Source organism: Pezoporus wallicus, unplaced genomic scaffold, assembly GCF_028554395.1.
Source record: "Pezoporus wallicus isolate ANWC-B61680 ecotype Strahan unplaced genomic scaffold, APGP_CSIRO_Pwel_v1 contig_736, whole genome shotgun sequence".
Lineage (NCBI taxonomy): Eukaryota > Metazoa > Chordata > Aves > Psittaciformes > Psittacidae > Pezoporus > Pezoporus wallicus.
This window is the reverse complement of record NW_026639744.1, coordinates 4,337,293-4,354,268: the sequence shown is the minus strand read 5'-3', so window position 1 is coordinate 4,354,268 and position 16,976 is coordinate 4,337,293. Positions and strand designations below refer to the sequence as shown.

The 16,976-nt window shown below is 39.1% G+C and overlaps 1 protein-coding gene across 1 annotated transcript in view; it reads left to right on the top strand.

Annotated features, from left to right (window-relative positions):
• PCDH15 (protocadherin related 15) overlaps positions 1-16,976 on the top strand; it is a 360,972-nt gene that overhangs the window by 225,940 nt on the left and 118,056 nt on the right. Inside the window, 2 exon segments of the mRNA XM_057415611.1 lie at positions 9,631-9,936; positions 11,116-11,340. Coding sequence (XP_057271594.1) covers positions 9,631-9,936; positions 11,116-11,340 — 531 coding nt within the window.

The window sequence follows — 16,976 nt, the reverse complement described above, 5'->3', positions numbered from 1 at the left end:
CATGGTATCATTTCCTTGCAAGCTTATAAATCTGCCTACACGGTAGGTTAGAGAGATCTTTGGTAAGGCTTTCAGCATCACCTCCCTTAAGATCCTTGTAGGGATGCTGGTGCCAAACACTTTCATATTTTCACGTCAGATAAAAATTATTTCCAGTAGAGCTTGGATGTGCTCAAATATTGTTGCAAGTGCTTTTAATCTTTCTTCCTGTCTGGTCCATATCAGTTTTTTCAGCCCTTAATACCTGATCATGGTGAAAGAATGGTAGCTTCTCTAAAACACTGTTTTGGATGTGCATGATAGGGCGAGCTTGTGCCAGCTTGTCTGAATGCTGCTTTTTAAAATTGTGTGCAGAAGAGGTGCTGGAGTTTGCTTTTGCTTTAAGCTAAATGATATGCATCTTGCTTTCCTTAAAATGAAAATTCTTAGAGAATATCTTCTTTTTGACCTGGAAGTATGAAATATACGGAAAACGGTAATTTCTATGGATTTCGCTATGTATTTTAACTGAATTTTATCTTTCTTTCCCCTTAATAGTCATTCAGTTTTTATAATTAGCTGTCACAATACTTATCAAAGGCAGCTTCTCTACTTAGATGGTGGGAAGAAATGAAATGACAGTTGTTGCTGAACTCTGTCAACATTCCATATGATTTTAGTTGGATTTTTACCTCTTTGTTAACAAGCAATTTCCTTTAGCCTCTTAAAAAAAAATAGAAGCTTGAAGTCCAGACCTGTGGCATAAGAAGAAATAGATGTGGTTGTAGATTTGTCCTGTTTTTTTTCCATCTTAGACCAATAGTGCTAGACAGGATTAGCTTTTTTCTGCAAACGCCATGAGGGGTTGTATAGTTTGTGGAGGGTATTTTGCAGCATGCGGCTGCAGCCACACTCCCTTTGCTTTTCAGTGGTTTCTTGAACTTAGGTGAGTTTAAGAGACAAATCAAATAGGTTTAACATTTAGGTTACACGTTTGTGTATTATTTTACATCTTTGTCTTTATAGTAGTAATATTTGTGCTTTAATGCAGTGGAAATTTTGATACTTGTTATCAGAGAAGCATTTCAACCATTTTCGCATTCATAGTAGTTGATAGTTGAGAGTCCATGGATTTTTGTTATGAAAGGAATTCTTATTTTTGTCTGCCTGACAGCTTGCTGCATCCTAGTGTGGGTTTAAGCCCTTTCATCTATTTCAGCCTGATGTGTATTAAATCTTCTGAATCCGTTGTTTTATGTCTCTAATACATGGCCATTTAGTATTTTGATGGCTGATTCTGTTTGTTTAGATTTGGCTGTTCAGATTTCTGTCACTAGGGTAAGAAACTATGGTTTACCTGAGTTTACAGATTAGAATGGTTTATACTGGGCTGCCAAACTTGTGACTGTAGTCTGTCATTATACATGTTCTGTGACTTGAACAGTTGTCTAGATTAGTGATTCATTTTTTGAATGGTATATAAGGAGAAGTTGAAGATTTTTCTTGTGCTGCATCAGATGTCTTTGCTCTAATATTCATATCTTGTGGCCTTTATATATGTAATAGATATAAGAAAACTATTTTCCTCCAAGTATTCTTCTGTGAACAAGAGAAGACAATAGAACACAACTGAAAGTGCTTTAGGGGTCTGACTGCTGCGATAAGTAGTTTCAAATCCAAAAGTTGGTTGTTATGTTCCATCTTGAATTATAATCCCTTCTAATTAGGTGGTTTTATGACAAGAGACAGCAGTCTAGAGAAATGACAAAAATAACTTTAAAATGGATTAACGTATTAGAGAAATATTTGGAAGCCCAGCCAAATGTGGAGATTTTAAACAGTACATTTCATCTGTGGTTTAGACAGCTTTGGTTTTTATATTTGCTGGTATGTATGTTCATTGGTTTAATCTCTGAATTACTTGATCATATCATTGCTACAGAACATGCTCATCATAAAAGCAAAATTTTTAATCATCTTTCAACTAAAAACAGGCACTGCAAGTTCCTGTTTAGGATTTGATTGCATGCCAGACTGAAGAAAGTCTATTTTTAAGTGTTACAATGTGATTAACTTTTGTAGGAAGTTCCCCAATCCATTAAATCATGTTTTTGCAACCATGAGCTTTCCGATTTTCATTTATTTTAATTTATACTTGCTTGTAGAGTTTAACTGTTCTTACTGTATATTTTTATTTAGAGTCACATTTAACTGGTTTCCAAACTAACCCTCCAGATGTACTGGAATTGGCATTGACTATGAAAGTAATTATCAAAGGTTTTCCTTTCTTTTTTAATGGCTAAAATATGTCAGTATTTGAGAATTTACCATGTGTTACTTTTACCCTACCAAATTACACTAAATATAGTTATGAAAAAACTTATAAGCTGGTATGACTTGGTAAGTCATGGTAAGATACTTTTTCTTTTGAAAAGCTCCTGGAGGACATACTACAAAACCTGTAGTGTTTTTCAAAAGCATGTGTGGGTAAGGCATTAGTTGTCATCTTGAAGAAGGAGCTGGCTTGGAATTTCAAGATGATAGCCAAAATTTAAGTGTGCTGCCTGTATTTCGTTTTTGCCTCTTCGATTTTTTTAGACCAGCTACACCCAATTGGATTGGCCCAGCCAGTGATAAATCACTGAATTTGCCCCCTGATATTACAGTACCTAATTTTATTTTATATTCTTTATATCTTTCTTCATCAAGTAATCTTGTGCAGGCCAACCGTTCAGAACACTTTAGATTTATCACACATTGTACTTAAGTCTCAGACTCTTCTTGCAGTGTAACGCTGAGTTTTGTGGCATATCAGAATTTATATAGCAGAATCAGATACAGCCTTTGTATCTGAAACTTGTAGAAAACCTGCAAGTCTCTAAATTTTTTTTTCTTTGTTTAGTATAATTTAAATCTCATTTTTATAGGATGGTCTGTAGAAATTAACTCTTGTAGGTTTGGGGGCTGTGACAGAGTATTGCAGCTATCTGTAATGGGCATACAGCAATACCATGTATGTTTAGGAGCATGATTTATTAATTTAACTGCATGAAGCAAGAGAAAATGTGTGTGAAACTGTTGGTAACACTGGAAGGACAAAAACATCTCCATGTTTCTTTAAAACTTTTGACATTATTTTAAGCCCAGGTGACAGAAATCTTTCAAAACTGTTGGGAATTACAGACCAGTCAGTCTCACCTCAGTGCCTGGCAAAATCTTGGAGCAGATTCTCCTGGAAGGCATGCTAAGGCACATGAAAATCAACAAGGTGCTTGGTGACAGCCAGCACGGCTTCACTAAGGGGAAATCCTGCCTGACCAATTTGGTGGCCTTCTATGTTGGGGCTACGGAACTGATTCACAGGGGTAGAGCAGTTGGTGTCATCTACCTGGACTTGTGTAAAGCGTTCAACACTGTCCCACATGACATCCTTGTCTCTAAACTGGGGAGACATCAATTTGATTGATGGACCGCTGGATGGATAAAGAACTGGCTGGATGGGTGCACATAAAGAGTTGTGGTCAATGGCTCAATGTCCAGCTGGAGACCAGTAACGAGTGGTGTCCCTCAGGGATCAGTGCTGGGACCGGTCTTGTTCAACATCTTTGTCACTGACATGGACAGTGGGATTGAGTGCGCCCTCAGCAAGTTTGCCAATGACACCAAGCTGTGTGGTTCGGTTGATATGCTGGAGGGAAGGAATGCCATCCAGAGGGACCTTGACACACTTGTGAGGTGGGCTGATGCCAACCTCATGAAGTTTGACCATGCCAAGTGCAAGGTCCTACACCTGGGTCAGAGCAATCCCAGGCACAGCTACAGGTTGGGCAGAGATGAAATTCAGAGCAGCCCTGCAGGGAAAGACTTGGGGGTGTTGGTCGATGAGAAAACGAACATGAGCTGGCTTCAGTGTGCGCTCACAGCCCAGAAAGCCAACCGTATCCTGGGTTGCATCAAGAGGAGTGTGACCAGAAGGTCAAAGGAAGTGATCCTGCCCCTTTTCTCTGCTCTCATGAGACCTCACCTGGAGTATTGTGCGCAGTTCTGGTGTCCTCAACATAAAAAGGACATGGAACTGTTGGAACAAGTCCAGAGGAGGGCCACGAGGATGGTCAGGGGACTGGAGCCCCTCCCGTATGAAGACAGGCTGAGGAAGTGGGGCTGTTCAGGCTGGAGAAGAGAAGGCTGCATGGAGACCTCATAGCAGCCTTCCAGTATCTGAAGGGGGCCTATAGGGATGCTGGGGAGGGACTCTTCATTAGGGACTGTAGTGATAGGACAAGGGGTAACGGGTTAAAACTTAAACAGGGGAAGTTTAGATTGGATATAATGAGGAAATTCTTTCCTGTTAGGGTGGTGAGGGACTGGAATGGGTTGCCCAGGGAGGTTGTGAATGCTCCATCCCTGGCACTGTTCAAGACCAGGTTGGACGAGGCCTTGGGTGATATGATTTAGTGTGAGGTGTCCCTGCCCATGGCAGGGGGGTTGGAACGAGATGATCTTAAGGTCCTTTCCAACCCTAACTATTCTATGATTCTATGATATTTTCATTTGTGTAGAGCATGTAATGAATGAAATAGGGAAATGAAAGATCTGCATCCTTCCCTCAAGCTGCAGAGTTTGCTGGAATACTGGAGAATGCTGGTCTCCTGAAATGGTGGAATGGTGGAATGCTGGTCTTGTGTAAGAGATCAGGAGTTTTGCTGGGGTGGGTAGGTGTTGTGGGGAACTTGTGCCCCTCAGAAAGACCCAAACGAAAACTTAATCTGGAGAGAGTTAGGTTGATGTCAATGTGGTCCTTAATAAGTGTTTCAACTTGCAGCTTTAATGAGGGGGATACCTGTTATGTTTGCCTCTCCTTTATGGACAAGTATTAATACAAGTATTAATAACAACACACTGCCTTATTTTGCTGGTTTGTAGCTCCATCAGTCTGAGCATAAATCCTCAATTAACCTTCCTAAATCCTGTTACCCATTGTGAGCACAAATTGTGGATATTAGCAGGAGGTTTCTTTTGAAAAGAATGATAATGATATAATTCATGTTGTTGACATTTAAGCTCTTGTCATTATATTTCATAGTTAATGATTCTTCAAGAGATATTTTTGTAATTCAGATCTCCCAGATTCATGTTTTCAAGCTGTTTGAGATGGAGGAAGATAATTTGTTACTCTGGAACACTGTTGGTTTATATTCATGAGAGTTTCTTAATGATATTGAAACACGGTAATGCAAATTCAAATTTAGCACAACAGATAAAGGCTCTCACCTTGTAGGTTATTGTATCTCCATTAAATGTGGGATATGTTTTCTGGGGGAAATAAAGTTATGATTCATTGATATTCCTAGGTTTCCAGCTTTTTCTCATCAGGCAGTACTTTAGGTTAGCCCCAAGAGAGATGGAAATGAGACTAGTCATGTAGATCTGAGTTACTAGAATGGTAGCAGTAGTTACTAGACACTCTTCAAAGGAACGTGCTTTTCCTAATTCTGAGTAAACATAATGAGATGGGAGAGGTAGAAATGTTCATCTCATCTTTCTGCATCTCTTGCAGCATAGGCAAGAGCAGCCAGTCAGCAAGGGATAATTTTGTTTCTTTTCTTTCTTAAATCCAATTTATACCCCTGCAGATGCTCTCAGGTTAAAGAAAATAATTTACCTTCAACCTGTGTAAAGCAGTCTCCTCTGTCCTGACTCAATCCATTTTGTTTAGGCCACGTGGACTTAAATGAATTTATGAGCTCTTCAGTTCTGTAACACTGGTGTAGGAAATTTGCCTATCAGGCTGCTTGAACCAGTTTCAGTAAGAACAGAAGAAAACCTCTGAGCATGTAGAGGGATGGTTCTGAATTTTTCTTTTACAGGGAATAGCAAAATCATCTTAGTTTCGTGTCCTGATTTACTAAGTGTGTTGCATGTGATTGCAAGTGATCAAACACTGCACTGTGTTGACAGATCTTGGGGATAACACAGTGGGTGGGAACTCAAGTGTTGCAGTAGTGCTTGCGTGATGGTTGAGAGTTGCTCTCTTGCTTGTTACCTCTACAAGCTCTCTTGTTGCTCTCTTCTGCCTCTACAAGCACTTGAACTGATAATTTTCTTCCCTTTCAAAACTGTAGGGATGAGGGGAAGGAAGACTTGGGTTAGGGCTGGATGCAAGAAAAAAGAAATCTAGCATAAAAACAAGGCAGAAATTAGTAGGTTCTTTTTTTTCAGTTGTCTGGTGTTGACATCCAGATGTGATGGGTGAAGAGCAAGTGATTGTCTTTGAAAATGTGGATTATCACTTGTGCTGCCCTCGAATTTGACAGCTTTGATTTATAATGGTGTCGGGGGGAATATGTTCTGCACATATCCTACACATACACTCAGGATCAAATGTGTAGGGATTTGAAGCTACAATGAGACAGTCTGCACTGTGGGGAATAGAAAGAAATCTGGCCAATTTTGTGCTCAGTGTTTGCCTTGATCTTTTTTCTCCTAATGGACCTTATGTAATAGAAGAAATTATTAAGAATGTTGGTTTAACCCGGAGAAAAATAGTATTTGTGATTTTTATTTCATTGTTATAGCTGAAAATAGACAAGGGAACTGGTTGCTGGAGAGACCTCAGAGCTGCATCCTTTCAGACCTTCTAGCAGATAGATTTTGGGAGCATTTGGAGAAAATGCTGCCTAGAAAAGTCAGGAGCAGGTGGTGGCAGAATCAAAACATCAGGGAGAGGTTCTTGATCTGATTTTGTAGTGTGCTGTTGGTCAGCTTGTGGAGCTTAGTCCCTTAAAGATCTACTCTATGTCTATTTCTGGAAAGGCTGACATAGCCTGGTTTTCCCACGAAGACTGGATTCATACTTGTGATGTCTCTGTGCAGAAGCTCAGACAGAGCCTGGAATATCGTAATTCCAGGACCCTGAAAGATGGTCTGAACTGAAGCAAGCCTGAGACTTGCTGGGGTCCAGGATTTCTACGGTTTTGCTGTCTGGCTGAGGGCGTATGGCTCAGAGATTAGTAGAGGAGCATATAATGGATGTTACCTGGATTACTCTCATAGTTTCCAATGGTAGCAGTCTTTCAGATTACTTTTAGAAATACCTGTGGGGTTTTTGTTTGTTTGTTAACTCTGGCTATTTAGTATCAATTCAATTGCTGTAATAGAGTTTTGGCTTAAATTAGAGGCCAAGTAAGAGGACTGACTTCTCATGTGGTGGAGAATACGTCTTATGAAGGTGAATAGTGCTGTTAGTGTCTTATCCAGAAGCTCTGAAACTTACTCTGTGTTTCCTACACTTTTTCTTTTAGTGGGTCTGCGTGTCCATTACTGTTTAGTTTAAACTTTTCCTGACTAGCTTTCTAGTCGTTTTCGAGAATGTCATCCAGGAAGTCTTTCTGGCCGAAATCAGTTATTTCTATGGAGAATATAGAATTGCTTATAAACTAAGCAAATCAAACATATGTTGAAAGATCACAGAATCATAGAAAGATGTGGGTTGGAAGGGATCTTAAAGATCCAGCCCCTCTAGACCTTCCACTTCCACCTCACCTTTCACTAGACCAGGTTGCTCAAAGCCCCATCCAGTCTGGCCTTGAGCACTTCCAGGGGTGGGGCATGCACAGCTTCTCTGGGCAGCCTGTGCCAGTGCCTCATCACCCTCACAGGGAAGAATTTCTTCCTAACTGGGAAAAACTGGGGCTGTTCAGCCTGCAGAAGAGAAGGCTGCGTGGAGACCTCATAGCAGCCTTCCAGTATCTGAAGGAGGCCTACAAGGATGCCGGAGAGGGACTCTTCACTAGGGACTGTAGTGATAGGACAGGGAGGGGAATGGGTGTAAATTTAAACAGGAGAAGTTCAAGTTAGATACAAGGAAAAAGTTCTTTACTGTGAGGGTGGTGAGGCACTGGAATGGGTTGCCCAGAGAAGTGGCAAATGTTCCATCCCTAGCAGTGTTCAAGGACAGGTTGGAAAGGGCCTTGGGCAACATGGTCTAGTGTGAGGTGTCCAGGGTGTGAGGGTGGCAGGGGGGTTGGAGCTGGATGATCCTAAGGTCCTTTCCAACCCTAAGCATTTCATGATTCCGTGATTCCATGATAATGTCTAATTTAAATTTACCCTCTTTCAGCTTAAAGCCATGTCGATTAAAGATGTTGATTAACAGGATGTGTTATCCATAGACTGGTCATTATGAAGTTGTAGTCATTACTGCTTAGCACATTGATATAGTGCAGGGGGAAAGCACACTGAAAATTTTCTTATTAACAGTTCTAATTAGCTTTTAATTGATTTTGAGGAAGATAAATGGTTTCATTACAAAGTCTTATAATGAACACCTTCACTGGAATTAAACATTCATGGAAACTTCCTGACAGTTTTTCAGATAACAAAACATGAAAATTTCTTACGATCTTCTCAGGTGTCTGTAGCCTCATTTATAAAGTCAAATGAAAATACCTTGGTCACAGAATGCCCTTTGTGTAATTTAGATAACCTTATTTATCAAGCAATAATTTAATTAAGAGGAGGAAAAATAACAGGTCAGCATTCAACCTATGTTATGGGCCTGGTAGCTCTAGGAAAAAACGTGAATTTTTCCTATCCCTGTAAAGGCAGTTATGTAATAGCAAGAATCATTTGGCTGATACTGAAATTTGAGACTTAGTTAAGTATCTGAGAAAAAAGATACCAACTGAACAAAAATCTGAATAGTTTCCTATTGCAATCATCTGCCTCTTCTGATTGAAGGAGAATAAGAATGAGATGCGGTTACATTTGGTTTTAAAGATCATGATAAACTATAGAAAGTTTAGGTCTTCAGAGAGGAATAATTAAAATATCATTGACAAACATGTTAAGTAAAAAAAAAAAAAAAAATCTAACTAATGTGTGCATTCTAGCTATCAGCTGACTGCATCTATCTTTCATCTAAGTATGTACTACATAATGATCTGAGCAGCAGTGAAACACCTAAATCATAGAATCATAGAATAGTTAGGGTTGGAAAGGACCTTAAGACCATCTGGTTCCAATCCCCCTACCATGGGCAGGGACACCTCACACTAGACCATGTTGCCCAAGTCTCTGTCTAGCCTGGTCTTGAACACTGTCAGGAATGGAGCATTCACAACTTCTTTGGGCAACCCATTCCAGTGCCTCACCACCCTCACAGTAAAGAACTCCTTATATCTAACCTGAACTTCCCCTGTTTAAGTTTAAACCCATTCCCCCTTCTCATATCACCACAGTCCCTGATGAAGAGAAATCAGTGTGAAATAAAACTTCTCCTCAGACACTACCTAATATTGAAGATACTTTATCATTAGAAGTATCTGAGGGGTTGACTTCATAAGCATCTAGTTTGTCTTCTGCTTAAGTGCACTGTTGTCCAAGGCTGAGCAACTAAATGTGTATTTTCTGCTGACGTCCAGTTGTGATCCAGTAAACCTACCTTCTGTCACTGCAAATTAAGAAATTTATTTATTTTAAAACATCAAAGAGAGTTCAGCAGCCGTAAACAAGAGATGCTGAATAGCCACACAAGCATTACTAGTCTGTAGATTATAACCCTAGCTTACCTTGTTACTCTCATGTAGGTACACCCCTTGTAGGTATTTAAAATATGTGGTAGTACATGGTTCTTTTTTTCTGTTTCTTTAGGCCACAGACCCAGATGCTGGTGTTAATGGTCAAGTTCATTACAGTTTGGCAAACTTCAACAATCTTTTCCGAATCACATCAAATGGTAGCATTTATACAGCAGTTAAACTGAACAGAGAAGTAAGGGACTACTATGAACTTATTGTCGAAGCAACAGACGGAGCTGTGGACCCCCGCCGTTCAACACTAACTTTAGCGATCAAGGTACTGGATATCGATGACAACAGTCCTGTTTTTACCAATGCTTCCTACACTGTCTGTGTTCCAGAAAATCTGCCACCAGGCACTGTCTTCCTGCAAATAGAGGTAAGAAAGCATTATGGAGATAAGACGTTTTGTAAATGTTCTGCAATACTAAGCATGTTCCTATTTAAATAACTTGTCAGTGAGACTGCAGTAAGAGATTGCTAACTGAAGTGGGGAAAGTTATAACACTTAACAGACTGAAAAATGCTTGATATTTAGAGAGATACCTAAAAATACTTTGAAATTGAGGTTCATTTGGAGATAAGAGCAATTATTAAAAAAACAAAGAAACAACAAAACCTACATTGCTACTGTAATTTCTTGGAATAGTGTTTTACACATTTGAAGTACCTTTGATTTGTTTTTGGAAGCTGATCACATTAATTCTACCTGTTTATGTTAGTAACAAGAGAGAGCCTTATCTCGACTGATTTAGACACTTAAGTCAAATCTAGATGTCTAGCCTCATGTTAGGCAGTTAATGGAGAAAAATATTTGCTTCCAGAAGCATTCCATCCAATACCAAGATCATCATCTAAGATAGCCAGGGTAAAGTCAAGTGAACACCTGGAGGTGTTGTCTTCTTCTCACTGACTAAACTCAGAGAAGTGACAGTTGTTCAAGGAGGAGCAAGATCTCTAAAGACAGATGAAATTCACTTCCTGCAAGCATTCTATGTCCTCCTGATATTTTGGTCAGCATCCTTTAATGAGAAGAACCTGTCCGAAGACAATTTCAACAAGAATGGTTTTCTCTGAACCTGACTGCAGATAAACCTAGTATCAAATTACAGCAAAAGCAATCACAATACTTCTTATCCTGATGAAAATTTAGATTCTTTTTCTAAATAGTTGTATAAAATAAAAACATTCATGCTGCCAGACAGGGTGAGATAAAATATCTGCTTGGCCCAGGATCCTCTCCCTGGCAGTAGCCAATATCAGATGCTCAGGGAAGAGAACAAGAACAGACTGAGCTTCCAGAATCCTTCCCAGAATATTGTGTTCATTTCCTTGCAATGGGTATCTCTGGATTTTACAACCTTAGCTGGACTTGTCTTCCGTGTGGTTGTGTAATAGTGTTAAATGCATCCAATATTATTAGGATAACATAACAAAACTAAACTTGTTTGCAGTAGTTTGTTTTTTCTGTGTTTTTTAATCTAGGGGGGACTTTTTGTGCAAATGGGTTTTGTTTGGTTTTAAGTACTTTTTTTCTTTTCTGTGTGGCATGTTCTAGGCGAAGGACGTTGATCTTGGTTCTGATGTTAACTATCGAATACGAACAGAGGAAGCACTACAGTATTTTGCACTGAACAAGTATACAGGCGAGTTATCACTTCTGAAGTCCTTGGATTATGAATCATTCTCTGACACAGAAGCAACTTTCACCTTTCTTGTGGAAGCCTTCGACAGCAAGGGCACTATGCCACCCGGTCTTGCTACTGTCACAGTGAGAGTAAAGGTAAGAGGAATAACTTTTCAGTTGATAACATCCTCTTCTACTTGTTATGAAATACTTCATCAACCCTTACAGGTGACCTGAGGAAACAACAGAGCATGCTAGCAGTATGTCTGCTCTCCTGCTCTTTCACTTGTGTGGAGCTACTTCCTTTTAATGTTGTCAACTTGTTCAGTTAAACATACACCTTATAACAGCTATAATTACTTTTCTATTATGCCATTATGTAGTTAAATTTTGGATTGCAGATTTATAAAGTACAAGAATACCTGACACATATATAAATATTTAGTCCTTTAGAATCCCTGAAAGGTTGAAATACATACCTAATGGAATTGTCTGCAAAAATGACACCATCACGTTGCAGTTAAAGCTCTCATAAATTGTAATTTTATGAACCATTCAAGTGTATCGAGTGCTGAAGTGGCACACCACATCCTATATTTCAGACTCTGCTACTTGAAAATACAGAGCTGCAATGGAACAGGCTTATTTAGTGGTCTTGCACAATGAATCGTTTTTATACAGTGAGTTACAGCATCACCTCTGGGTTTCAGTTATCTCAGCAGTAACAGGGATAATGGTATTCTGTTTGGTAATGATCCACAAATGAAAAGCATTTGTAGCTGAAATATTAGCACTTACCCATCTTCATTTGGTTGATGTATTCATGTCCAAGAGGATAGGATATTTTAGGTGCTCTAAATCATGCCTCCTTGCATTTACAAAGGTGCCGTTCTGGAGCCAGTCAGTCAAGTCCTTTTGTGCAGCTGTTTCGTTTTTGTTGACTTTGTCAGTGAAGAACTGTGAGCTGTGGAAGAGTGTTTAATTACTCGTATTTTAGCTAAGAGGCAAAAAATTGTAACAGCAACAAAAGCATAGCTCACAAATGTGAACTTCATATCTGGCAACTTCAGTTTAAATGTAAGTCTGTGGAACATATTTAGCATATATGAATCAGTCTCGGGTTCAGCTTACTGTGTATCTGCAGATGCTATGAATTGCCACATGATTTTGAGTAATTCTGTTTGTCAGTCTCTTCTGAGCTCAGAATTATTTTAGGGACAGTAAATGTCTCCAATTACTATCTTCAATGACAATGCAAGAAGGCTTCTACAAAACCTCTCTGCTTCTGCAAAATTTCTCATCCTGAGATGCAGGTTACCTATTTCCTAATAGTCTGCACTCTTTGCTGGCAATTTCCAAGTCAATCAAAGGAAATGCAGCTTTTGTCATTGTTCCCTGAGCATTTTTACTTACATTTTTTAAGGAGGAAGTTGCTCAAATCTGTTTTATTCCTAAAAGAAACTTTTTCCCAGCACAGTGAATTTTTGAAAGAATTAAGCATTTCTATATATTTGGGTGGTTTTGTTGGATTTTTTTAAAGGTACTTATTTTCAAATAGAACTGTATTCAGATAAACCACTGTAGTCTGTATCATAGGGCTGACCTAGCTGTATGATTGTGTGTATGTATTGTATTCATTAATGACAGGGTAAAGGGAAGCAGGACATTTCAACATGGTGGCCTTAGCATAACAGCAGCTTGTGCACTGTCGAAGGAGGTGATGTGGAAATAGGGAATTTAAGAAGAGGATTAGCAGAATCAAAAAATAGGTGTCTTGCTTTCCTGGAAACTCTTCCACATATGAGCGATAAAAAGGGAGCATGATGATACTTGTTTGGAAAGGCAGTATGTGAGAGGCTGGAATACAAGGCTGAAGCCAGAAGCAACAATTTCAGCAGTAAAAGGTGTTAAGCTGGGGACAGAACAGGGCCTGAAAGTAAGATCAAGCAGCTTGTATTTCAAATGAGAAAGGAAAGAAATTAAATCAAAGAAATTAAGTGAGTATTGTCATAGTCAGTGTGACAGGCTGATCAGTGAACATAATAAAATATTATATGAGTTGCTGAGAACAGTAGTATTTTGAGTGACAGTTGAGGAAATGGGAGAGGACTTGTGGAAAAAACATTTTGAATATCTCATTTTGTTGGGCAGATGTCATTACTGGGTAATATGTCAGATGGTAGAAATTCAGAACAAGGGATGTCTGGAATAGAAAGAATGGTTTAATTTGAGCTTGTAGGTGAGCTTTCCAGGTACAGAATTTACAAGGGCAGTGGAGGAAAAGGTGGAGGTTGAAATTAGAGCCTTGTGCTATTTCTGGTGAGATTATAAGGATCCACAAGAGGGCCTTGAATGGTTGATTCAAGACACAGAGCAGCAGAAGAAGGGTGCAGAGACTCAGAAGCCAAGTGGGAACAAGAACAGCAGAAGTAAAAAGTGTGTTGCAATGCAGTTTGGTTTTGTTCTTAATGGAAAAGACTCCTGTTCCCTTTGTTCTAAAGGGGGAGAGCTGACATGCCTTTGATGAGGGTTAAAAGTCCCAACGAGCACAGAGAGGGCAAGGCACTAAAGTTCCCTTGAGGATAGAGGCTGCATACACCTTGTACGGGGCCAACAGCGCATCCTACTAGCCTTACAGAGGGAACTGATTTCTTTCCAGCAGCTCAGTGAGGCTGTTTACAGGGCACTGAATCAGGCCCAAATTTTTGAATGCATGATGGCATAAATGACGTGGTATGTAGTGGTCTAGAGCCTCATGCGCAATGTATTGCCTATTCCAATCCAGGCTTTTATTTCTCAGCAATCTTAGCAGTGGTCCAAGGTTCTGAATAGGGCATAGCTAAATGGATAACTCCTGGTGAGCATGTTCACTGTTTCATTAGTCTCATTTATAATTTTTTGATTGACCAGTTAAGATGTCTACAAAGGGAACCAAAGGAGTTCTAAAGCTCACAATTACTGCCAGACCATCTGCCAAATTACAGCCTCTGTTCAGAGACAGGGTGCTCCCTCATGGGAATGTACATGTTTCTGCCATGGCTCTGGAGGAGTTGTTATCTCCAGTTCAGCCTGGTTTTTGCTCCTGCTCCGGGACCAGGAAATGGATGTGTCTATTTCATCCTAGTAGTAAATGTTCTTTCACTTTATTTAGAAGATGGTATTAGAGTAATTATTTTAATACAGTGTATGTGACCCCAAATAGAAAAATAAAACAATTGAAGGTACACTGTAGGCCGTAACATAACAGCTGTTCAGACTTCAGTCTTTTTAATCACACAAAATTGAGCTAGAGAAACCCAAAAGCAAGCATTAAGGCAATAGTGGGTCCAAGCAGGGAATTCTTGTAACCCATTAGGGATTCAGCCCCCTATAATCCTCAGAGCATTATTTGTATTATCACAGACATCTCAAAGTGCTTTTGGGCTTATGCTGCTCTGTTAACATTTGTTATTTTTCACAGTCCAGCTCTTGACCAAAAGCATTGTAATTTTTACTGTGTAATAGGATTCTGTTAACCAGCTATGGACAACATCTGATGGTGTCATGTATCATTTATGTGATATAAAACTGAATGAACAGCAGTGCAGTATACCCATAATCGCACTGATATTTGTGGCTAGGAGGAGAGTGGATACTCACAGTGATTTTCTTTAGACTCTCACTTTCAGCCTTTGGCATGACAAGTAACAAATAGTTTGTATTAACCTTTCCTGAACTTGATCAGAAGTCAGATTACATAGCAGAATGCTCACTGTAGAAAAGAATAACTTAATCTGTTACGTGCTTGTCAGTATTAAAATACATTATTGGCCTCTGCTGCAGCCACATGGCTCTTTACATTGTATGGGTGTCTTATGAACTCTCTTGTCAAAGAAAGCAAAAGGTAAATTAATGAATTGTTGCATCCTTTCTAGTATTACTAAGGAGAATGGTATAAGTGGCATTTTATTTCTTCTCATCAGAAAGATGCAAACCACCTCAAGCAGACTGAGATTATTTTTTCCCCAGCTTTCAGATTCCTTTTGCTGTTTTTATAACTTTCCACCTTAGCCTGAAAGTAGTAATGAGTCATCTTGTCTTGGCATGGGAGATAGCACAAGTGTTCATCCAGAATAATTGATGATTGGAATCTGATCTGTAGAAGAGAAAACAAAACTTTTTTATCTGTTGGGTGTGGGCTTTTTTTTATACATATATATATAATTACACAGGTTAGACATAGAAAATTTTATCAATTTGACAATGTAGTTTCAGGGATAAAAACATTAGCAACTCCAAGAAACTATTTGTATGCTATTTTTCAGTGGTTTGTCACTGTCGAGGCATAATTTTTCTCACCATAAGGATGGCAGAGATTTGCATTCAGTCTGTGTCTGAGAGGGCTGAAATGTGTGCTAAGAATGCCTGTAGTGCATATTGCAGTATATGCACTGGGAAATACAAATGTTTCCCAGTATTGGAAGAAGGAAAATAATTGCTGTTCAAATGATGCACTTACTATTATGATTTAGCATTTGGAAACAATTACTGTGGTAATAGAGCTTCTTAACAGAAACAGGACTAACCTTTTTCCAGTTTGTATGCTGTTAAATGAGTAAGGTGTTCCTAAATGCATATGGTAAGAATTTCTGTATCATGGGGCCTGCCTGTAAGGTATTTGCATATTTTATGCTGTGTCCTATTATTATTACCAGCATTATTTTGCATTGTCTGTTTCTTGGTTTTTATAATTGCTTTTTCTCCTTGTTCTGTGATTGGTTTTCTTTCTAATTTTTCATGAGAGTGTGTAGTGTAATGAAGCCATAACCTCTGGCTGATGATTCAAAGCAACAAGAATAAATAAAAATGATTTATATGTTTTCTATCAGTGCCATGTTACAAGTGCCAAGCAAGTATTTCATATAATTCCTACTGTGCCTTAATCCCAGTGTACTGTTATAAACATTAAACAATGAATTTCCAGATTTAGGAAATCTGACTGTAGCCATGAACATCAATAAACATATTGCTATTATCAGAGAGTACACAAACTGCAACTGTCAAACTAGATTTTCAAGAGAAATATGCCACTGTCTTCATATGCATTAGATCATGCATTACATGCATTGATAGGTACTTATTGTTGAGATGAATTTGAAATGTGTAGCAGCTAAATCTTTGTCATGGTTGCTCTGAATGATCCTTCATCAGCATGATAATTCTTGCAGTTCTGCATATTCAAGTTGGAAGAAAATGGCTTTTTCTTGGTTGTCATTGGAGCCCTGCACTGCTACAGCATAATGTGCTCACAGAAGGAAGCTCACTTTGTTTCTCTGACAGCTAAAGCTTGAATCAGAACAAGGAGAAATATAACTTGTTTACTTTTCTAGGGTGGGAGGGTTAGCTGCATGTTTGTGGATGAATCACCCTTTCAAACCAAACAGAGACAACAGCAAAGCAAAGAAATCAAGGTGTGTTGGAGAAAGTATGCAAGGACCCAGCATTTGAAACAACTGGAATAAAATTTTACAGCAGGACCCTCTCCTCTCACAGAGTACATTTACTGTACTGCTGCAGAGAGCTGGGGAGTGAGTGGCTTTAGTCTGTAAAACACTTAAATTATCACTAGGAAAGAATGGGAGAAGAGTGATCCACAGGTTGTCATTAGGGAGAAGGGGGTACATTTTGATTCAAATCCTGCTCCACCAGATGTTAAAATCTATGTGTAGCTGCCACTGCTTTCTCTTCCTGCAGGTATTTACTAGAAATTCAGTCAAGCCTTGTTTCTAATGAGCAGCTGAGCAGTAATACAT